At 41.6% G+C, this 21,589-nt stretch overlaps 1 protein-coding gene across 2 annotated transcripts in view; it reads left to right on the top strand.

Annotated features, from left to right (window-relative positions):
* cwc22 (CWC22 spliceosome associated protein homolog) overlaps positions 1-21,589 on the top strand; it is a 45,672-nt gene that overhangs the window by 2,872 nt on the left and 21,211 nt on the right. Inside the window, exons 2-11 of one of the 2 annotated variants that reach the window (XM_008121145.2) lie at positions 1,445-1,566; positions 2,119-2,186; positions 4,368-4,484; positions 5,476-5,700; positions 7,240-7,368; positions 15,592-15,760; positions 17,410-17,463; positions 18,912-19,047; positions 20,314-20,520; positions 20,639-20,701. In XM_008121145.2, coding sequence (XP_008119352.2) covers positions 1,546-1,566; positions 2,119-2,186; positions 4,368-4,484; positions 5,476-5,700; positions 7,240-7,368; positions 15,592-15,760; positions 17,410-17,463; positions 18,912-19,047; positions 20,314-20,520; positions 20,639-20,701 — 1,189 coding nt within the window. In that variant the 5' untranslated portion in view covers positions 1,445-1,545. Of the gene's footprint in view, positions 1-1,444; positions 1,573-2,118; positions 2,187-4,367; positions 4,485-5,475; positions 5,701-7,239; positions 7,369-15,591; positions 15,761-17,409; positions 17,464-18,911; positions 19,048-20,313; positions 20,521-20,638; positions 20,702-21,589 lie in introns of both variants that reach the window. The other variant, XM_008121144.2, reaches the window with a different exon arrangement.

Genomic DNA, 21,589 nt, shown 5'->3' with positions numbered 1-21,589 from the left:
GCATAAAAACCACAAAGTTAAAAACTTGGCATTGTACTAAATTTCCGTTGACCACTTCAAGTGCCTCTAGCGTCACTGTAAGGAGGTCCTCCATTGTGCATGTGGCAGGAATCAGACTGCATTGTAGTAAGTGGTCTGTGGTTTCCTCTTCTCCACACTCGCATGTCGTGCACTCCACTTTGAAGCCCCATTTCTTAAGATTGGCTCTGCACCTTGTGATACCAGAGCACAGTCTGTTCAGCGCTTTCCAAGTTGCCCAGTCTTCTGTGTGCTCAGAAGGGAGTTTCTTATCTGGTATCAGCAGTGATTGAGGTTCCAGGTGTTAACCTGCCACTTTTGGACTCTCGTTTTCTGATATGTTCCTGCGAGTTTCTCTGTAGATCTTAGAAAGCTATTTCTTGATTTAAGACGTTGGCATGATGGCTGATATCTGTACAGAGATAATCTGCATTATTTGATTTGATAATCCAAATTATATGGCAGTATAGTTCCAGCCTAAGTCTGCAAGATATAAACAGGGCAGTTGTGGATAGTAGGGGTGCCTTTCATGCATAGGGTCACCATAAATCAAAGTTGACTTGATAGCCATTAACAACAACCATCACCACTCTAAGCCAGGCTTTGCAGTTGTTATTGTTTATTTACTGTTATTGGTGACACAGAAGAAGGAATTTCGGTAGATGTTACTTTCCCCATAGCTGGGTAACAGTCAAAAACTTCCTGAAATCTTACTACACAGCCATTAAAGGAACAGGAGCCCTCTGTAGTTTTCAGTCTGGCTTCCCTAAATAGGATGGAGCTTTGCAGGGTTGGGTGAATATGGTTCTTTGCCTCCTCTTTGCTCAACCTCTCAATGCCATGGAATCATTTCTTCTGTGATATGTCATTTTGGATGTGTTGGTTTGCTCTTTTCTAGCAACTTGTGTACAGTATATTCCTTTATCCAATTTGTTGTCAATCCATCCTTTGGACTTCATGCAAACCTACCATTTGTCAAAATATATGATCCTGTACTATTCTTTTCCATTTCTGGCCAAATAGCTTATATTCAGATAATATTTTGTGTATAGGCATGTGAACATATGTGGGATTGGTGAATATATGCCAGTTTGCCCATATTCAACCCCTCCACTTCCAGACTTTAAAAGTTGAATTCTGGCCATGTGAGTTATATCCATAACTATATCGCTCATCTATGCCATGGTCTGCCTTTTTTTTTTTCACTTCTGCGTTTTGTATGGCTCCACGTCATTTTCTACGTGCACACATAGTAATTTTCTTAATTATCAAGAAAAAAATTTGGGGGGGGGGGGATTTTCTGAGAACATTCTTGACAGATTGTAATTGTGCTAGATTAAATGGGAGATTTGCCGAATTGCCTTAGTCTGCTTCTGCCTTTTCCCAGTGTTTTTAAAAATACATTGTTATGTTTTTTTATTTACAGATGAACTCTTTTGACTGGAAGAATAACACATATCCTGCAAATTGATTTCTGCACACTGTTCATTATCAATTCAGAGCTTGAAGTGGATTTAGAGGAAGAAAATGAAGAGTGGGGTGACACAGGTGAATGTAAGTTTTTTCAACTAGGACCTGTTTGTTTCTGTTATGTTCAAATAAAATTCATATGTTTGAAACCATAGATTCAGCCTGCAGAAAAGGTGGACAGTAGAACTGGAAATGCTGTATCCAGTGTAAATGAGTTCTTTTGATACATATGGTAGAAGGGAGCTGGGGGAACGTGGTCTCCTATTAGTTGTTGTACTGTTGCTCCCGTCAACTCTAGCCACCATAACCAGTGGTGAGGGATGATGAGAACTGCAATCCAGAAACATCTGGGGTGCTACATGTTCCCAATCCATGGACTAGATTGTTGAAATCGTTTCATGAGTGAAAATGGATGGTAAGAGGGAATTGTGTTTTTCTTTTGTGATTGTAGTCTTTTTTGTCCAACATCAAATTTCTCTCTACACCACTCTGTACATCTGATGAACAGCTTTCTTGGATGCGCAAGAGAATGTAATGGGGGGATCTTGGAATACAAAAAAGTGGCATACTATTCTTTAAGCTCTAGCTGGTGTATTTGTGCTTTAATTTTAAATTTTGTTGTATTTATAGTCCAGTTCCAGTTATGAAAGGAAAGAAGCTAACAATCTTCGACAGAGAAGTTTGTCTCCAGAAGACAGGTAAAGGTTTTTTTTTTCCTTTTGCTGATAGCCCTTGACGTTCACTGGAGTTAGAGCACAGGGCACCTTTGAAAGTGAGAAGGCAGAACATTAAAAATGTTTTCCCCCTGAGAGAATACCTCTCTAGGAATCTCTAGGTCACCCAGTGCAATTCTGTAGAATGTCTGATGTAGGTTAACCATACAATCATATTGAACGACCTAGAGATTCTTAGAGTCCATATTAATCAAATCTGCCAAAGTTAAACCTGGAAATGTGGAGTTCCAACTGTACTTGGCATCCTACATAACTAAAGTTCAATAATAACAATATTCTATTGGATAGTTTCATTTATTATACGTATGGATGACATCTAAGAATACTGGTTTAGGGTCAGTGGATTCTTTTGAGAATGGATATCAAATGCCTTATCTGTTAAAACAGTGGGAACCAAAACTGCTCTCAAAAGGCAGATTAACTGTGAAGAAAAGGTAAATGAAATGGTATCTCTATAGAAACACATCTGTCATTCTAATGAACCATGGCAGCAGTAGTGAAATGTCTGTCTGCTGCTTCGTACATCCATAACCCTCCCCCCTATGTAGTAGATGAACAGAAGAATTTTTCAGAACAGTTCCTTCACTACTATGAAATGATGCAAATTAACATGAGTATTGCCGTTGAAACCTCTAGCAACCTTCTGTCTCTGACAGGCATGCACATACATATAGATTGGCATAAATTAACAACTGTTCCTTACCTCCACCTAGACCCAGTTACTGCTCTTCCGGTCCATTCAGTAGAGATTTATAAGATATTGCATACAGACAACATTTGCCTTGCCCCCAGTGGAATATGTTCTTTGCACATGACTAGTAGCTATTGCATGTTTTATGATTTTATGTTTATATGTTTTAAATGTATTTATGTGATTGTGTTTTATTGTGTATTGCTGTGCTTGGTCCCCATGTGAGCCACCCCAAGTCCCTTCGGGGAGATGGGGTGGGATATAAGAATAAAGTAGTTATTCTTATTATTCTTATTACTACTACATATGTGTACACCTTAAAGGGAAAGGGGGGTCAGTCTGTGGTAAAAAGCTGCTTCCATGTAAAGTTCTTTTCACTGAACCACAGCCTGTATTATCATGTCCACTCAGACCCTACTCCTGTGTGAGTCCTGTTAGCAGATTTCAACCTAAGGAGGTTGAGAAGACCCATGCATAGTAGTCCCTTCTTGTCATTCACCAGATTGAGCAGGCCTTAAAGGGGATTATAAGTGTCTAGGTAAATATGCATTAAAAACCCCTCTTCAGTTTTTATGGCACAACACCAGAAATTTAGAATGTATGATGAATTAGGAGATATGGTCACTGTATGCACCTTTACATATTTTAATTCCTGTGGAGGTTTGTGGTCCGGTTTAAATTAATTTTTATTAGAATATGTTATGAAATCCATGCAGTGCTTTTTTCATAGAAAAGTTTACTGACTCCTTTATCCACGGACTCGAGATCCATGGTTTCACTTATCTGCCCTCCCATGCCAGATCCTCCAGCCTAGTCAAAATACAGGGTTCACTATTATCTACACTTTCAGGTATTCATGGTGGTGGTGGTGGTGGTGGGGGGGGGGGGGGTTCATGGAACTTATTCCCTGTAAATGTGGAGGTCATACTATACTATACTGTTGAGTCGATAAGATAAAATAGGAAAGATAATAGATTTTGCAATGTGTTAAAGACCTGTTCCAGTTTGTGGATGTCACTCATCCCCTTCTGTCAAAAGTTCACATTAATAGGCTAAATATGCCTTTGTCGGATGTCAGACTTAGGTAACAGAATGTAGAGTAAGAAAGAATGGGCTGCATCACAGGGTACCCAACAGCAGGCTGAGGAGCAATGTAGTTCTTCAAGTTGCGGCACAGAACACAAAAGCTCCATTGCTTAAATACTAAAACCTCTGTTACATGTCACCCTTTCTACTTTTCTTGGCTTTGCAGCATAAGACACTTCCCTTAATTTCAACTACTATGGATAAAAAAAGTTTAGAAACAATAAATATGTGTCTATTTGTTTGAAATACTGGAGCTTTGACATTAAAACATAGCCTACAAAATTTGCGGTTTCTATGATATGTGAAAATCCTTTAGTTTTTAAAATAAACCCCCAAATATTACAGTTTTTCTCTCAATCCCGATGTAGGTATGCAGAACGTGGGAGATCTCGGTCACCACCAGGCAAAGATTATTCAGATCATAGCAGACCCAACCGAGAGCATTCAGAAAAGGGACGTTATGGTGACAAATACATGGAGTCAAGGTAAATGTCAAGCAGTAATGAACTAGTTAATGATCATGCTGCTTAGCTTTTAGCAAGCTCTTTTAGTTAGCTTCTTTTCTGTTTAATTCAGCTTGATGTCATCTATTAATAGAATGTAGCTCATGAGAAGGATCTCTCATGAAGCGCCTTTCCAAGAAATGTTAGGCTATCTGAACGCTTGTTATAGATCCACTGGTAATTTTTTTCTATTTTAGCTGGTTTTCCTGTCTGACTGCCTGTTATGGACACTGGTTATGAAATTAATCTGGTCAATTTCTAAATATTTTTTTCTTCTTAATAGATGGTTATAAAATATTGCAATGGAATATGTGTTTTAATAATATGATTTAATTTTTATTTCAATAGATAGATTTTTACTGAAACCAAAACTATATTGGAAGCTATTTTGGATCTCAAATCATGGAGAAATACAGGATATAAGTAGAATTTAGTTGTGATCTCTGTGAAGTCATCCAGATGGGTTTTAGCATCTGCGCAGAAGCCTAAGTACATTCTAGAGTTAAGCTATTTCTGGTGAGAGGCCTAACTCTCCCTTCTCAATACACACGTCAAGCATGTTTTGGCTAAATCTCAATTTTTAAAAAATCCACAATATTAATATCGTCTGTGGTGGTGCAGCAGGTTAAACCTCTAAGCTGCAGAACTTGCTGATTGGAAGGTTGACAGTTTGAATCCACAGATGGGGTGAGCTCCTTTTGTTAGCCCCAACTTCTGCCAACCTAGTAGTTCGGATTTGACTACACTTAATGTCAAGGGGAATCCTTTACTTTTTAATATCTTTTGTTGGAACATTCTCTGAGTTGTTTAGTGAATTAACTTATGATCCTTGCAATATAATTTCCCCATAACTTTCTTAATATTATTTCATTGCTCTTCTATTTTGAACTCCTTTCAATTTAATTCATTTACTTTCAAGTTATATTTCAAATACTGTAGTAGTGTGAATGTTGTAATTGTTTTTATGCTTCAGGGGGAGAGAAAGACAAGAAAGAGAAAGGGAATCTGATCGGAGAAAATACCGAAGATCTCCTTCACCTGACAGAAAACATGCAGCGGAGAGATCAACACTGCACAATGAACCCCTTCCAAAAAAGAAGAAGGAAGAGGTGGATCCCATTCTTACCCGCACTGGGGGTGCATACATACCTCCAGCAAAGCTTCGAATGATGCAGGCACAAATCACTGATAAAAATAGGTAAGCCTTTGATACATCTAAAACGTCATATCTACTTTCCTGCACTCTGACTTCAAGCTCATCTTGTTTGTTTCCCAAACTCTGCATTATGCTACAGGCATCTAAAACAATGGTTGTTGTCATGGTCTGTTCTGTTATGAATTCAACTGTGATTCCCACTCTTTCATTCAGGTTCTCATCTAGATTTCACATCCTTTTGTTTAGAGTCTGCATGTGTATAGGTATTTGATCTATCATCTCCACTCTCCCAGGTATTTAATTTAAATCCTCTTTGATCAGTTTTGCTAAGGTTTTGCCAAAGACATTTTTCATGAGGTGTAGTCTATCTGTAGCCAGTAATCCTTTGTCTAGGACAATTGCAGCCCCTGTTCAAATTTCCACTGGTACTCTCTCTCCAGGCCTCCCTCTCTTTCTTCCCTCTCTTTGTTCATTCATTCTTGGGGATCAGCGCCCTGAAAAAGGTGGGCTACTCGGGATTATGTGTCGTCTTCTGCTCAGGTGGTTCTAGTCTCTGGCATCCCATCCCAGTGGTCCCTTCCCGCTCTCTCTCTTTCTTTCTCTCTCTCCCTCTCTCTCTCAATCTCTCTTCTTCTCTCTGTTCCCCCTGCAACTTCTTTATTTCTTTGCAAAGGAAGGCTCCCCGATTACCCTGCTTGCCCCAGGCGCTCGCTGCTACCACAACTACTCTATCCTCTATCTTTCACTGGTAGAATTGGTGAGAAAATCACTTGTACCTCTAAACCAAGCCTGCACAACCTGTGACCCTCCAGATGTTTGGGCTTCTAATGCTCAGGAATTTTGCAGTTGAAGTCCAAAATATCTGGAGGGCCACAGGTCATGCAGGCCTGCTCTAAACTCTTCATTTTGCAACCCAAGGCTTCATAGCCCAATGGGATCTCTTCAAAGGTGTTATCTGAAGTTGTAGGAATATCAAAGGCAAATTTATGATGATCAGATTTGTTGTGCTTGAGTTGCTGTATGCTTGTCAGCACATTCTCAAACATGTATGAATAAAGTCAATTGCTTAATTATGATTGGGATGGTCCAGATTTGTCCTCAGCCATTGCTAACCACATATAAAACACTCTGGGATGACAGGCAACTACAACAACTACCATTATTAGGTCCCTTCTATACTGCCCTATATCCCAGATTATATGGCAATGGAGACTCATGATCCAGTTCAAAGCATATAATCAGGGATCAGTTCCAGGGATGTAGGGCAGTGTAGATCCAGCTTTAGTTGTCTCATGATATGCCTTTGGGGGTTGTTGGGGATGGCATAAGTAAGGTCATGATTTAATGTTATCAATGATACTGATTTATTGGCATAGTACTTATTCATTGTGGCTAATTCTTCTGCAAATAATTTGCTCTTAAAAATGGAAAGAGGCAAGTATATGTGGTTTTATGCATTATTCTCGGGAAACGTTTCTCCAAAAAAGTGTTATAATGTGTTAAGCATTCAAACTAAGTATTGAATTTCTAATTATTTTACTATTTTAGTCCATAACTTAATTTGTCACATTTGGCACACAGTTTAGCGTATCAAAGGATGAGTTGGGAAGCATTGAAGAAATCCATCAATGGTCTCATCAATAAAGTGAATGTTTCTAATATTGAGAATATTATTCATGAACTCCTTCAAGAAAATATTGTGAGAGGAAGGTGAGTGTCTGGCTCTTAAAACAGAGCCATCTGCTTATTTTATATTCAGGGAGCAAATCTTACATTGTCCGTAAGGTTTTTGTTAGTTCTTGTTTGAGTAATATTAGGGTTTTTAGAGCAGTTTGATCTACGTTCTGTGGGTCTGAAATAAGGTTATACTGGGAGGGTTCTGCGGGTCTCAAATAAGGCTGACCTGGAAGTAAGACCTATTGCATTCAAAATGTTTAATCTTTCTTATTTTAAAAGCTTTGTAATTGAATGTGGGAATAAGTGAAATTGTAAATAAAGTTGCCACCACACTTGTTACATCAATCACCAAGCAGTTTCTGTTGGTATCGTATATTAGTATAAAAACTTGATTTTCAAATTAGTAGGTTTGTTGCAAAGCTTTATGAAATACCTTCTGGTCCTTTTAATTCAACTCGATGTTTTCTGATTTGTGATTGTACACATACTTATTGTTCATCAGAGTTACTGAGTTTACATAGGAGGAGTTTTTGTGAGGCTTAGGAGTGACCAGAAAAGAATAACTTTGTAACTTGGAGGAGGTGATAGAATAGAAAATAATGGTAAACATTAGTTAGTGTCATGTGTAAACACATAAAATGCATAATATTGAAGAGAACAGCAATTTGTTTATGTAATACACTACTCAATCATTAGCTCTTTCACTTTCTTCTTAAATTATAATTAGCTCTAAGTAGACATGGCCATTCTGATAGAAGTTATTGTTCTTGAAGAGGAATAAACATTGGCATAAGATGAACTAGCAATCAACAAAATCCTTTTCTAATATCCTTCAAGTTCCTTAATAACAAATTAGAATGTGAACAAACATGTTTCTTCAGGACATTGGGAGCTTTGTAAAAATGTAAAACTTATAAGCAGTCATGAAAATAACTTTATGGCTGAATTAGGAGACAAATTATATTCAGTGAAAATAATTAACTTTTGTACTTTAATATTAACTCTTGACTGGATTTCAGCTTGGATAGTACTTAAAGAAATGTATTTGAGCTCTAGCCAAGGCATTTTCCTTTAGCCAGGTTACTGTTCAACATGAGGGCAATAATTAACTTTTTACTTGTCTTAATTTTTTTTAAAAAAATTAAGTGATTTCCTCCCAATTGTATAGCAACCTCCCCTCTTGTTTTAATGATCCGTGAATATATTTCATTAGACCTTACCAATTTACAGTGGTTTATAGCAAGAGCAAAGATGTGTTGATTATTGCTTTCGAAAATACTGGCCCCTCTCAAAGTACAATGTCTGAACACTTGAAAGACTAGATCACTGCAGTATAAACCTGAATTGAGGATCATAATGGAGCAGTGAAGAAGATAGAAAGCCAAGGATGTTCTTAATGAGTATTATGTAACTGTTTTTGGCACTTGACTGTTGCTGGAATTGAAATCCTAAGTTAATCCAATCTCCTTCAAATCACAGGGATACATGCTGACATACACATTTTTTTAAAAAAAGGCTTAGATTGATTTGGCAGTACATGCTATGGGGTCAGCACCCTTCCTTCCCTGCAATAATTATGTCAGTATCCCCAAAATGGAGTGTTATGATTGAGCCTCATGGCTCTGGTACTGACAGACGTGGGCGTAAGACTCCTCGAGAGTCAGATACTCTCGAGGAGCGAGAGAGAAAAAGACTGCGAGACATATTTGCAGCACCATCTGACGAGGAGTCTTTCGAAGGGTTTACGGAGAGAATGGAGGAGGGGCTGGTTAGCTCAGAGGAGGATGAGATGGATTGGACTCGGGTAAGGGAGGAAGTGGGTGCCACTGGCCATGATGGGACAGAAGATGAATGGGGACCTTCAGGATTAGACCCATGGTTTAGCTGGAGGGATGGGACGGGATCCACAGCTGGAGATGCTGTTGGGCGTAGTCAGAGGTGTTCCAGCTCTGACGAGGAAAGTGATGAGGAAACGCCCGGGTTAAGGAGGACAGCTGACAGTGATGAAGATTTGTAACTGGCATAAAATGGGGCTTGAGAGCAATTGCAAATTGCGTTGGGCAAGGTAATCTGGGCAAACGCTTGGGATCCGTGTGTGTGTGGGACGCTTCCCTGAAGACTTGTGTGCTTTCCTGTGCTGTGACGTAAGTTGATTGGAATCCAGGGTCAGACGGCGGGAGGGATTGTGTGGGCATTTGTTTGTGCAAACCTGTGCTTACTCTTATTAGCTTGACCTTCCGTCGTCTTCTTGACGGACGCCATCTCCTGCTTTGAGAACTCGGACTGAACTGACCACGGCTTGTCTTCCCCCCTTCTTGGACTTGGAAAAACTACAAACGTCTGCTTCTGGCTTTGATCTATGGAACGGAACTGGTCTACTCAACTGCTACAATCCTTGGCTGATTTACTCGTGTTGGAGATCCTGTCTGCTGTGTGTGTGGGGGAGCGACGCAAGTTACTCTAAGCACAGTGTTGGCAGCAGAGAGGAATCTGCTGCCAATTAGTTGCATTCTTTGTATCTTTTGTTCCTTGGCTTTCGTTTCGTTTATACCCAGGCTGAAGCAAGCAGTTTGTTTTTACCCGGATTAAACTCCGGTTTAATCCGGTTTATCTTTTGAACATTTACTTTTGCCCCTTTTTGCTCCTAAAGGCAAAAACTGCCTGGCCCTTGTGTTTTACGGGCATTTTTGAGTTCTGTAATCTAATAAACTCTGTTACTTTGAATCTTGTGGCGTTCTGTCCTTGACAGATTGCCCAACGCCCATAAAAAGTTTATTGCAGCAATAAACCCGTCAGGAAGACGATGGATGAGTTAAGGGCCAAAGTAGACCAATTGCAAACGGCTTTTACCGTTATCCAAACAGCTCAGGCTGTGAAAGGACATGTTTTGACTCCTGAACGCTTTGACGGAACCAGGTGCAAGTTGCCAACCTTTTTGGCACAAGTGGAGCTTTATTTTTCTCAGCTCAGTGCTCATGCTTTTCCTACAGACACTAGCAAGGTGGCCTTTATTTTGAGTTTGTTGACCGGTCCCGCAGGACAATGGGCCACTAATTTAATTTTGGGAAATGACCCAGTCAAGGACAATTTGAATAATTTCAAAAAGTTGTTAACTGATACTTTTGGGGATCCTCTCCGCACGGAGAACGCTGGGTGGGCTCTGTATCGGTTGAAACAGGGAAAGGGGACTGTTTTGGATTACTTAAATAAGTTTAACCTGTATCGCCACCAGCTGGATTGGGGGGAAAATGCATTCATGCTTTTATTTACTGCCGGGTTAAGTGATATGCTCCAGGATGAATTAGCACGCTTGGAGCCGGCTGAAAGCTGGGACGCCTTAGTAGCTAAGGTGCTGCGTTTAGACGCAAGGTTCGAGGCTCGTAAACACTCAAAAGCAATGTGTGCGCCACCCATGCATGTAACCAGGGCACCTGTGGTGATGGGGGAAGAGCCCATGGAGCTTGGGGTCCTTAAAAAGCTGTCTACAGAGGAAAAGAGCCGTAGGAGGCAGCTGGGCTTGTGTTTGTACTGTGGGAATGCTGGGCATTTTGCCAAAAATTGTAATGTGAAACCTTCCCAGCTTTCGGGAAAAGGCCAGCCCTAGTGCGACGTGAGTCCAACGCACTAGGGCTCCTCAAGCAGTCAACTGAGGGGAGGAAGCATGTTTTCGTACCCATTACATTATCTGTTGGGGGAAGGGAACTTGTTTCTACTTTGGCACTGCTGGACTCAGGGGCTACGGTCTCCTATGTAGATATTGAGTTTGCTAAGAAGCATGGCATTCCTAGAGTGCGCAAGGCATGCGACGTGTGGGTGGAAGGAGCAGATGGGAGACTGCTGGAGACTGGGGTGGTTAACCATGAAACCTCAGCAGTAACGTGGGAGGTGCAGGGAGTAACGGGAACGTTTGTGTGGGATATTACGAGCTTGCCTAGATATGATGTGATCCTGGGGATGGATTGGCTAGCTGTAGTAAACCCACATGTAGATTGGGCAACACGTAAAGTGATCTTAAAGAGGCAGGATTGTTGCACTCTAAATGTTACTCATTCTGATATGGAGGGAGTGCCTGCTGAGTATGGGGAGTTCTCTGATGTATTTTGTAAAAGAGAAGCGGACAAATTACCACCGCACAGGCCATATGATTGCGCCATCAAGTTGGCAGAAGGTGCGAAACTGCCAGCAGGGAGGCTGTATGCCTTGACTGTACCGGAAAGGCAAGCTTTGCGGGAGTTTCTAGATGAAAATTTAGCCAAGGGGTTTATTCGCCCATCTAGTTCTCCAACTGCGGCACCGGTATTCTTTGTAGCCAAAAAGACTGGGGAACTTAGGTTGGTCTGCGATTATCGGATCCTAAACAAATACACCATTCGGGATAGGTACCCGCTGCCTTTAATCTCGGAACTGTTATCAAGGGTGCAAGGGGCTAAGGTCTTTACCAAGCTTGACCTGCGGGGGGCCTATAACTTAATCCGTATACGGGAAGGGGATGAATGGAAGACGGCATTTAACACGTGTTTCGGATGCCACGAGTTCCGAGTCATGCCTTTTGGGCTTTGTAATGCTCCTGCGGTATTCCAGAGGTTCATGAACGATGTGTTCAGGGACCTAATTGACCAATTTTTAGTGATTTATTTGGATGATATCTTGATTTTTTCTAAGGACGAGAAAGAACATCGTCAACATGTCAAGCAGGTTCTGCACCGACTGCGGGCTAATGGGCTTTTCGCCAAGGCTTCCAAGTGCGTCTTTCATGTGCCTGAAGTGGAGTTCCTAGGTCATGTAGTGTCAGGTAGGGAACTTAAAATGGACCCACATAAGGTTGACGCCGTCAACTCATGGCAGGAGCTGAAGACTAAGAAGGATGTACAAAGGTTCTTGGGTTTCGCTAATTACTACCGGGAGTTTATTCCGAATTTTGCAAAGCTCACGGTACCTTTGACGCAGCTTCTGCGCAAGAAACAGCCATTTGTGTGGGGGCGGGAAGCTCACGAGGCGTTTCTACAACTAAAGTCTAGTTTTCAATCGGACAACATACTAACCCATCCTGATGTTGACAGACCGTTCGTGGTAGAAGCGGACGCTTCTAGCTACGCGTTGGGGGCTGTATTGTCTCAGAAGGATTCCTCAGGGACCTTGCGTCCCTGTGGATTTTACTCGCGGCAACTAACACCCTTCGAGCAGAACTATACCATATGGGAGAAGGAGTTGTTGGCGATTAAGGTGGCGTTTGAGGTGTGGCGGCACTGGCTTGAAGGGGCACGGCACCAGATCGTGGTCAGATCTGATCACAAGAACTTAGAGCACTTGCAAACAGCAAAGAAGTTAAACCAGCGTCAAATCCGCTGGGCTTTGTTTTTCTCCAGGTTTAACTTCAAGGTGCAGTTCGTGGAGGGGAAGGCAAACTTGCGGGCCGATGCTTTATCCCGCAAGCCGGAATTTAAGACCAATGAGCAGGTAGTATGTCAGACCATCTTGCCTACTGCCTCTCTGTGTGTTGTAGATAATGAGCTTGGGTTACATGACCAGATCCTTGAGGCTCAGAAGGATGATGTATGGACTCAGGAGCAACTGATGCTGCTCTCTGCAGGTAACCGTACCATACTGCCGCATCTCCAGGATCAAGACGGGGTATTGGTGCGTAGGGGGCAGGTTTACGTACCAGTAGGGACCCTCAGGTTGGAGGTGATTAGAGCCCACCATGACGAACCCATGGCTGGGCACTTTGGCAGGTTCAAGACCGTACAGCTTATCACCAGGAGCTACTGGTGGCCAAAGATGCGGCAAGACATTCTGCGCTTTTGTGACAGCTGCGCCGTTTGTCAGCAGAGTAAGACGCCTGTTGGGCGCCCTAGAGGGTTGTTATCGTCTTTACCTGTTCCGGAGAGGCCATGGCAAATCATTTCCATGGATTTTATTTCAGATTTGCCTAAGTCTGGGGGTTATACTTGTATTTGGGTGGTGGTGGATTTATTTAGTAAACTGGCTCATTTTATTCCTTGTTCAACCATTCCGGCGGCCCCTACGTTGGCCTTACTATTTACAAAGCACATCTATCGTTTGCACGGAGCACCCGAGGTGATTATTTCAGATAGGGCTCCGCAATTTGTGTCACGCTTTTGGAAACACTTCCATGAGTGTTTGGGGACTAAGTTAAACGTGTCTTCAGCTTTCCATCCGCAAACGGATGGACAGTCGGAACGGGTTAATGGGCTCTTAGAGCAGTATCTGCGTTGTTTTTGTTTAGATCAACCCACGGCTTGGGTAAAGTGGTTACCGGTGGCGGAATTTGCTTACAACAATGCGGTGCACACGTCTAGTCAGCATACGCCATTTGAGCTAACTTATGGTTTTCACCCACGGGGAGGTGTGGCGCCGTCGACCAATGTGGTCTCTTCGGACCCTGTGTACCGCTCTTCGGAAATGGCTGCATTGCATGATGTTGCCCGTCGCTTACTGTTGGAAGCTAAGGCAACGCAGAAGACTCAGGCTGACCGCCACAGGCAGGCAGGGGAGGAGTTGGAAGAAGGGGATTTGGTGTGGTTATCTTCCAAACATATTAAACAGGCTGGGGGAAAGTTTGCGCCTCGGTATTTGGGTCCCTTTCCTATCGTTAAAAAGATTTCTTCTGTTGCGTTTCGTTTGCGTTTACCGTCTAGTTTAAAGGTCCATCCAGTCTTTCATCGTTCGCTGTTGAAACTTGATACCTCTAGTCGTCGTGGTGCTATAGCGGAGGGTATCACTGCCACTTCTCCGCCATCGGGGGAGGAGGCCTTTGTGAGAGGGGATAGTGTTATGATTGAGCCTCATGGCTCTGGTACTGACAGACGTGGGCGTAAGACTCCTCGAGAGTCAGATACTCTCGAGGAGCGAGAGAGAAAAAGACTGCGAGACATATTTGCAGCACCATCTGACGAGGAGTCTTTCGAAGGGTTTACGGAGAGAATGGAGGAGGGGCTGGTTAGCTCAGAGGAGGATGAGATGGATTGGACTCGGGTAAGGGAGGAAGTGGGTGCCACTGGCCATGATGGGACAGAAGATGAATGGGGACCTTCAGGATTAGACCCATGGTTTAGCTGGAGGGATGGGACGGGATCCACAGCTGGAGATGCTGTTGGGCGTAGTCAGAGGTGTTCCAGCTCTGACGAGGAAAGTGATGAGGAAACGCCCGGGTTAAGGAGGACAGCTGACAGTGATGAAGATTTGTAACTGGCATAAAATGGGGCTTGAGAGCAATTGCAAATTGCGTTGGGCAAGGTAATCTGGGCAAACGCTTGGGATCCGTGTGTGTGTGGGACGCTTCCCTGAAGACTTGTGTGCTTTCCTGTGCTGTGACGTAAGTTGATTGGAATCCAGGGTCAGACGGCGGGAGGGATTGTGTGGGCATTTGTTTGTGCAAACCTGTGCTTACTCTTATTAGCTTGACCTTCCGTCGTCTTCTTGACGGACGCCATCTCCTGCTTTGAGAACTCGGACTGAACTGACCACGGCTTGTCTTCCCCCCTTCTTGGACTTGGAAAAACTACAAACGTCTGCTTCTGGCTTTGATCTACGGAACGGAACTGGTCTACTCAACTGCTACAATCCTTGGCTGATTTACTCGTGTTGGAGATCCTGTCTGCTGTGTGTGTGGGGGAGCGACGCAAGTTACTCTAAGCACAGTGTTGGCAGCAGAGAGGAATCTGCTGCCAATTAGTTGCATTCTTTGTATCTTTTGTTCCTTGGCTTTCGTTTCGTTTATACCCAGGCTGAAGCAAGCAGTTTGTTTTTACCCGGATTAAACTCCGGTTTAATCCGGTTTATCTTTTGAACATTTACTTTTGCCCCTTTTTGCTCCTAAAGGCAAAAACTGCCTGGCCCTTGTGTTTTACGGGCATTTTTGAGTTCTGTAATCTAATAAACTCTGTTACTTTGAATCTTGTGGCGTTCTGTCCTTGACATGGAGGCTCAAGGGATGCTACTGAACAAAACAAACTGTTGTACAGTAGATGAGGAGAAGAGTCCCTTTACAAAAGATGCATCTGCTCAGTTTTCCAGGACTCTTCCTCTCTCAGTCACTGAAGCCATACTGAACAGGGTTACCTGATCCTCAGGATAGGGTTTTAATGGGGCTGAAGGGGCTGCTGGAGGGAAGGAAGATTAATATAATGGCTGCTTTTCCCCAGCCCTCTTGGCGATCCCTTTATGTAAATTCAACCTGTACACTTCTTTTATTTTTCCGGGAAAAGTACTTCATGCCTGTATCCTCATTTACAGGGGATTACTGTCAAGATCAATTCTGCAAGCTCAGAGTGCTTCTCCGATCTTCACTCATGTTTATGCAGCAGTTGTAGCAATAATCAATTCCAAGTTTCCAAATATTGGAGAACTGATTCTCAAGAGGCTCATTTTGAATTTTCGCAAAGGATACAGAAGGAATGATAAGGTATGCAAGAAAAGTTACTGTACAAAGTGATAGGACAAGATTTGTTATGCTTTTCCCTTGCTCATATCTCAGATACTGCTATGAGGAGATGACATTGTATTCAGTGAGTTTGATTTCCACATTAATGGGTTTTAGGAACCTTGTGTTTTCACCACCGTTTTTGGGAATTTTGAGGCGAGGAGTTGGAAATGTTCTCTTCCCCCACCCCATGCAATTGATTTACTCAGAAACTGAAATACATCCAGTGCTTAATTTCTTGACTATGCTAACCTAGCAGATAAAGCTGCATTCCTGTTGTATTTATGATTTTCAAAAGTAAGAACACCTTAATTTTATTCAAGGTAATTACAGACTTACCTTAGGTTACATAATAAACAGCAAGATACTGCATCTTAACATACTGAATATTTCTTAGTTTTTAACAATTTAAAAATAGGCAGAAAGAGTGTAAAACAGAAACCATCAGCATTGTAGTAAACCAACAAAAGTTTTTACTGCTCAGGCCTTCAAATAATAAAGAAAAATGTAGTTCAGTCAAGAGATGTGAGATAACGGTTCACTCCACAAATAAAACCTCTTCTTTCAAACTGTTTCCATCTTCCTTGAAGAGAATAGCCTAAGACAAGCCTGAACAACCTGTGGCCCTCTAGGTGTTTAGGACTCAGACTCTTACAGTTCTTTCTCTCATAACAGTTGTTTGAGGTACATCGTTATTAGATAGTACAGCATCTTATGTTCCACATTTGATCCACACGCTGTTGGTTTTGCTCCCCCTTAACCTTTTCTTGTAGATCAACAGCTTTTAATACTAAGCTTCTCCCATCTTGTCTTATTAAAATACATTTGGAAGAAGTGCAGGTTAAAACTATATTCTAATATCCTGTATTAACTTTGACTTACTTTTTTACTTTGGAAAATGGCTATGTGAAAGCATCCATCCATGAAAAGGTTGCAACTGGCTTTGTCCTGATGACCACAAAAAATAAAAGCATTCTTCAGAATATAGTAACTTCTATGGAAGAGATGATATATTTTCATCATTACACTTTCATTGTGCAGATAAAAAGGTTTTCTGTGTATGAATCTATGGATGTAGAGAATTCAGCAACACCCTATCTCTTAAAATCTAAGTCAATTCTGCTTTTTTACTCAGTTGCAACAAGTAAAATGTTTGGAGTTTGTCCAATGCTTGGTGGGTCATGAGCACATTGCATGTTGAATTCTCAAAAGCAGGCCGTTTCTTAATAACTTGCTCATTATAGAATTAATCACTTTCTAGAAAAAGAGAAATGAACTATTGAATGCAAGTTGTTGCCTATTTAAATTCATGGTTAGATACTATCACTGTTGTTGTATTCAGATTTCATCATATGTAGTGTTAGATCTATTAGGATGTGCATAGGTCATGACTAACTTAAGCCACATTGATTCCAGTGAGTGTACTCTAAAGTTGACCAAGTCTGGATCTGACCCATAATGTAATAATTCCAACACAAGAAATACACTTTTTGTCTTTTCCATGTAAAATGTTAAATTGTATATGCAAGTCATTTAAAGTCCTTGGAATAGTAAAATATATAAAAACAAATAGAAAAGCCTTCAAGCATTTTTAATAGAAATAGTAATACATTTTGTGTATTTATTTGCAGCAACTTTGCCTGACAGCTTCGAAGTTTGTTGCACATCTCATGAATCAGAATGTGGTAAGATACTCTGAGTTACTAATAGTGTATCTGAAATAATTGTAGCTTTTGATATTAAAGTATATCTAATTTTATTTCAAATGCTCAAGCAATGAGGTTTTGTCCATAGCATTTACAGAATGCAGTTTCGTGGCTTATTTCCCATCTGGGTGATATATATACATACATACATACATACATACATATGCTCCCTCGCTCATTTGCTTGAATAAAAGTTGAGCCCTGTAGGGCAGGCATGGCTAAACTTCAACCCTTCAGGTGTTTTGACTTAACTCCCGCAATTCCTAATACAAGTAAGCTGGTTGGGATTTGGGCGTTGAAGTCCAAAACACCTGGAGGGTGTTTCCCCATGTCTGCTGTAGAATCAGAACCAGAGCAAATCTGACTGAAGCATTATGCTTTAAAACCAACTTCAAATTACATCCAGGCTATTGAGTAGAAAAATAAACTATTAGTGACTTGTTTCCCATTAAAAAAGAGTAATACCTTACTTTTCTTTTTTGCTTATTTGACTTGCTAGCTTCCTTTTTCAAAGGAGTAAATTTCATTAATTTTATCTACTAGTGCCTACAGAAGTAGGCTGTGCCTCTCAAAAATGAGCTGCAATGTATGTCTATTTATCTGTCTGGGTTTCTGAGCTACTGTTTGAGGGTGAGGGATATGAATATGATGATACGTCTATTCTTTTAAACCAGCAAATGGCCACAGACTAGAAGAGTAAGCAGCTATAAACACAGTTTTTAATAATCAACTTCAGGGTTGTTATCTGGCCTCTGATTCTGAAGGCAGTTTCCCTGTTGTTCTGTCCCTCACCCTGTGGATACTGTGCCTCTTCCCTCCCTTTGGGCATTTCTCACTTTCTTCTCGATTAAACATGAGGGGCCCTTAACCAAGGATGAGGAATCATGGCTATTCTAGATGTTTTCAACTACAGTTTCCCCAAGGCATTGGTTGTATTGGCTGGCTATTTTGAGTCCATCTGAAACGCTAGACCTGCCTTCTGCTTTCAGGTGAATACTGAAAGGTGCTCCAAAGTCTCTCCTTAGAAGTTGACTCTTAAGCCATTTCTCCTTAACGTAGTTCATATTGAAATATCTCTATGGCTAGAGCCATTGCTGATAGCTTTTAAATCTCACTTCCAACCATAGGTCTTGTTATATTACCAGTGTTTGAAATGCCCAGAGAACCACTTCTGATATGCCAAGTGGAGCCAAACTTTAAGCCATAGATTCTTCCTTGGAAACTCCCCTGACCAACCAAAACTTGAGCTGTGACAGTTTTTTGAGAACCACCTGTCCCAAACTCTGCTTGATGAATTTTAGTTAGTTTCTGAAGCCATACTGATTTTTTGTCAATTATCTGAAAGGTAGATGTGAAATATGTACAATCAAACAAATTTGGTGTTTCTGTTGTTTAACAAGAGTCTTTGATTTGTTATTCCTGGTAAGAGTCATGAAGTTTTATGTTTGGAGATGTTGACATTGCTTCTGGAAAGACCCACAGATGACAGCGTTGAAGTGGCGATTGGGTTCCTAAAAGAATGTGGCCTCAAGTTGACTGAAGTGTCTCCTAGAGGTGTTAATGGTACGAATATACTTCAGAAACCTTTCTTTTGTGACTTCTGTTGTTTTATGATGTATTTCATTCCTTTCTGAGTTCAGTGAATCTCACAAGAAGCTTAAAAAAGAGATATGGCTAAAATTGTTCTGGGAATTACTGCACCCACTCTCTGGGGCAATAACCTTTTGGAAATAAATGACAAAGATGACCTTGTTGAAAAGGAAGAATGATGTCATATTCGTTTGGCAAATGAATATGCCAAACAAATTTGCCAAACGAATTCATTTGCCAAACGAATATGACATCATTCATGAGCCCATGAGACCACCTTTTGAAAACTACTAGTCAAGAAAAGCATGGCCTTGTTGGAAGTCAACCCTTTGAACAAGTGATATTCATAAGCATTTATTTAATGGGATACAGGTAACTCAGCTGTTAAACTGAAGAACCATGTCTTTGAACTGCCAAGGACAAAGAAATGCCACTACAAAAATATATTTGGTTAGCAGAGGATGGTTGTTTCTTTGAAGTTACAGTTGCCCAAAACATATACACTACTTGAAACCTCTTAGTTTAAAATATGCACTCATTGATAAAAACAAAGTCTTCTTTAGTTGAAAAATAATATATCTTGTTTACTCATAAACATCTTGTATGAATTCACCATACAGGCACATGTCTTATTGAAGTTCTTTGGAGGCTTTTAAGCGGACGCTGGATGGCCATCTGTCGCTTTAAATGCGACTTCCTGCTTCTTGCCAGGGGGTTGCACTGGATGGCCCATAAAGTCTCTTCCAACTCTATGATTCTAAGTTCAGTTATGGATAGGATGTAACTTCTCTCTGTGTTGAACTCACAGGGTATCATTCTTAATCCTTATTCCATAGTCTTTAAGTATACTTGTTCTCACTGAAGTCCATAATAGTACTTCTCACTGAAGTCCTAACAGCAGCCTGCTTTCATTGAAGACCAAACATATACATGCATCCACCTCCACTGAGATCTGATGCAAACTGAATAACAAAATGGAGTCCTGAGTGAACGTGCTCTGTACAATCACATGTCTAAACAACATACACATAGAATACAGTTTAGAAAATGTATACATCAATAAACAAATAGAGGATTGGGAGGTTGCTATTTCCCACAAAATGGGCCAAGTTATTATGCTAAACTACAATTAAATAGCCATATTAAAGATCACTGGATGAAAATTTCATTATCAGTCTGTTTAAAAGTTCTTTTCCCCACAGCTGTCAATTGACCTTCCCCTTGTTTTTAAATCAACAGCCATCTTTGACCGCCTACGTCATATTCTGCATGAATCTGAAACTGACAAGCGAGTTCAGTACATGATAGAAGTCATGTTTGCTGTGCGCAAAGATGGGTTCAAAGATCACCCAATAATTCTAGATGGATTGGATCTTGTTGAGGAGGAGGATCAATTCACCCATATGCTGCCTTTGGAAGATGACTACAATCCGGATGATGTTCTTAGTAAGTACAACACGGAACTGAACATGTCAATCTATAGCCCTGAATTGTTTTTAAAGGCTCTGCTACAATGTTGCTATTTGTTTTCTTATTGGTAATTTTCTTTTCTCTTTTTCTGAAGATGTGTTCAAGATGGACCCTGATTTTGTGGAGAATGAGGAGAAGTACAAAGCTCTTAAAAAAGGTAAGTAGGTCAAGCTTATGCTGGTTTTCCTCCTGACACAAATCCCTGAGTCAGCTAATATTTTAAGTATAGCAGTATTCACTTATACTCAAGATAAATGAAGGCGACTTGAGTTTTGTTCATCTTACACAAGTATTTGAATCCAGACAAGACAAAGGTCCTCCTGGTCAGTCGCAAGGCTGAACAGGGAATAGGGTTACAGCCTGTGTTGGACGGGGTCGCACTCCCCCTGAAGGTTTGCAGTCTGGGTGTGATCCTGGACTCATCGCTGAGCCTGGAGCCCCAGATCTCGGCGGTGGCCAGGGGAGCATTCGCACAACTCCGCCTTGTGCGCCAGCTGCGCCCGTTCCTTGGGAGGTCTGACTTGGCCACGGTGGTGCACGCTCTGGTTACATCCTGCTTGGATTACTGCAACGCGCTCTACGTGGGGCTGCCTTTGAAGACGGCCCGGAAGCTCCAGTTAGTACAACGGGCAGCAGCCAGATTAATAACGGGAGCAGCCTACAGGGAGTGTACTACCCCCCCTGTTAAGCCAGCTCCATTGGCTGCCGATATGCTACCAAGCCCAATTCAAAGTGCTGGTTTTGACCTACAAAGCCCTAAATGGCTCCGGTCCAATTTACCTATCTGAATGTTTCTCCTCCTATGAGCCCATAAGAATTTTTAAGATCATCTGGGGAGTCCCTGCTCTCGATCCCACCTGCTTCACAGGCGCGGCTGGTGGGGACGAGAGACAGGGCCTTCTCAGTGGTAGCTTCTCGGCTGTGGAACTCCCTCCCCAGTGACATCCGGCAGGCTCCTTCCCTTCTAGGGTTCAGAAAAAAACTAAAGACATGGCTGTGTGCTCAAGCGTTCAATGAATGAACTTTCGTGCTTGGCACGGTCGGT

Source organism: Anolis carolinensis, chromosome 1, assembly GCF_035594765.1.
Source record: "Anolis carolinensis isolate JA03-04 chromosome 1, rAnoCar3.1.pri, whole genome shotgun sequence".
In the NCBI taxonomy this organism is placed as follows: domain Eukaryota; kingdom Metazoa; phylum Chordata; class Lepidosauria; order Squamata; family Dactyloidae; genus Anolis; species Anolis carolinensis.
Note: the sequence above shows the minus strand (reverse complement) of the source record. Positions and strands in the feature narration are given on the sequence as shown.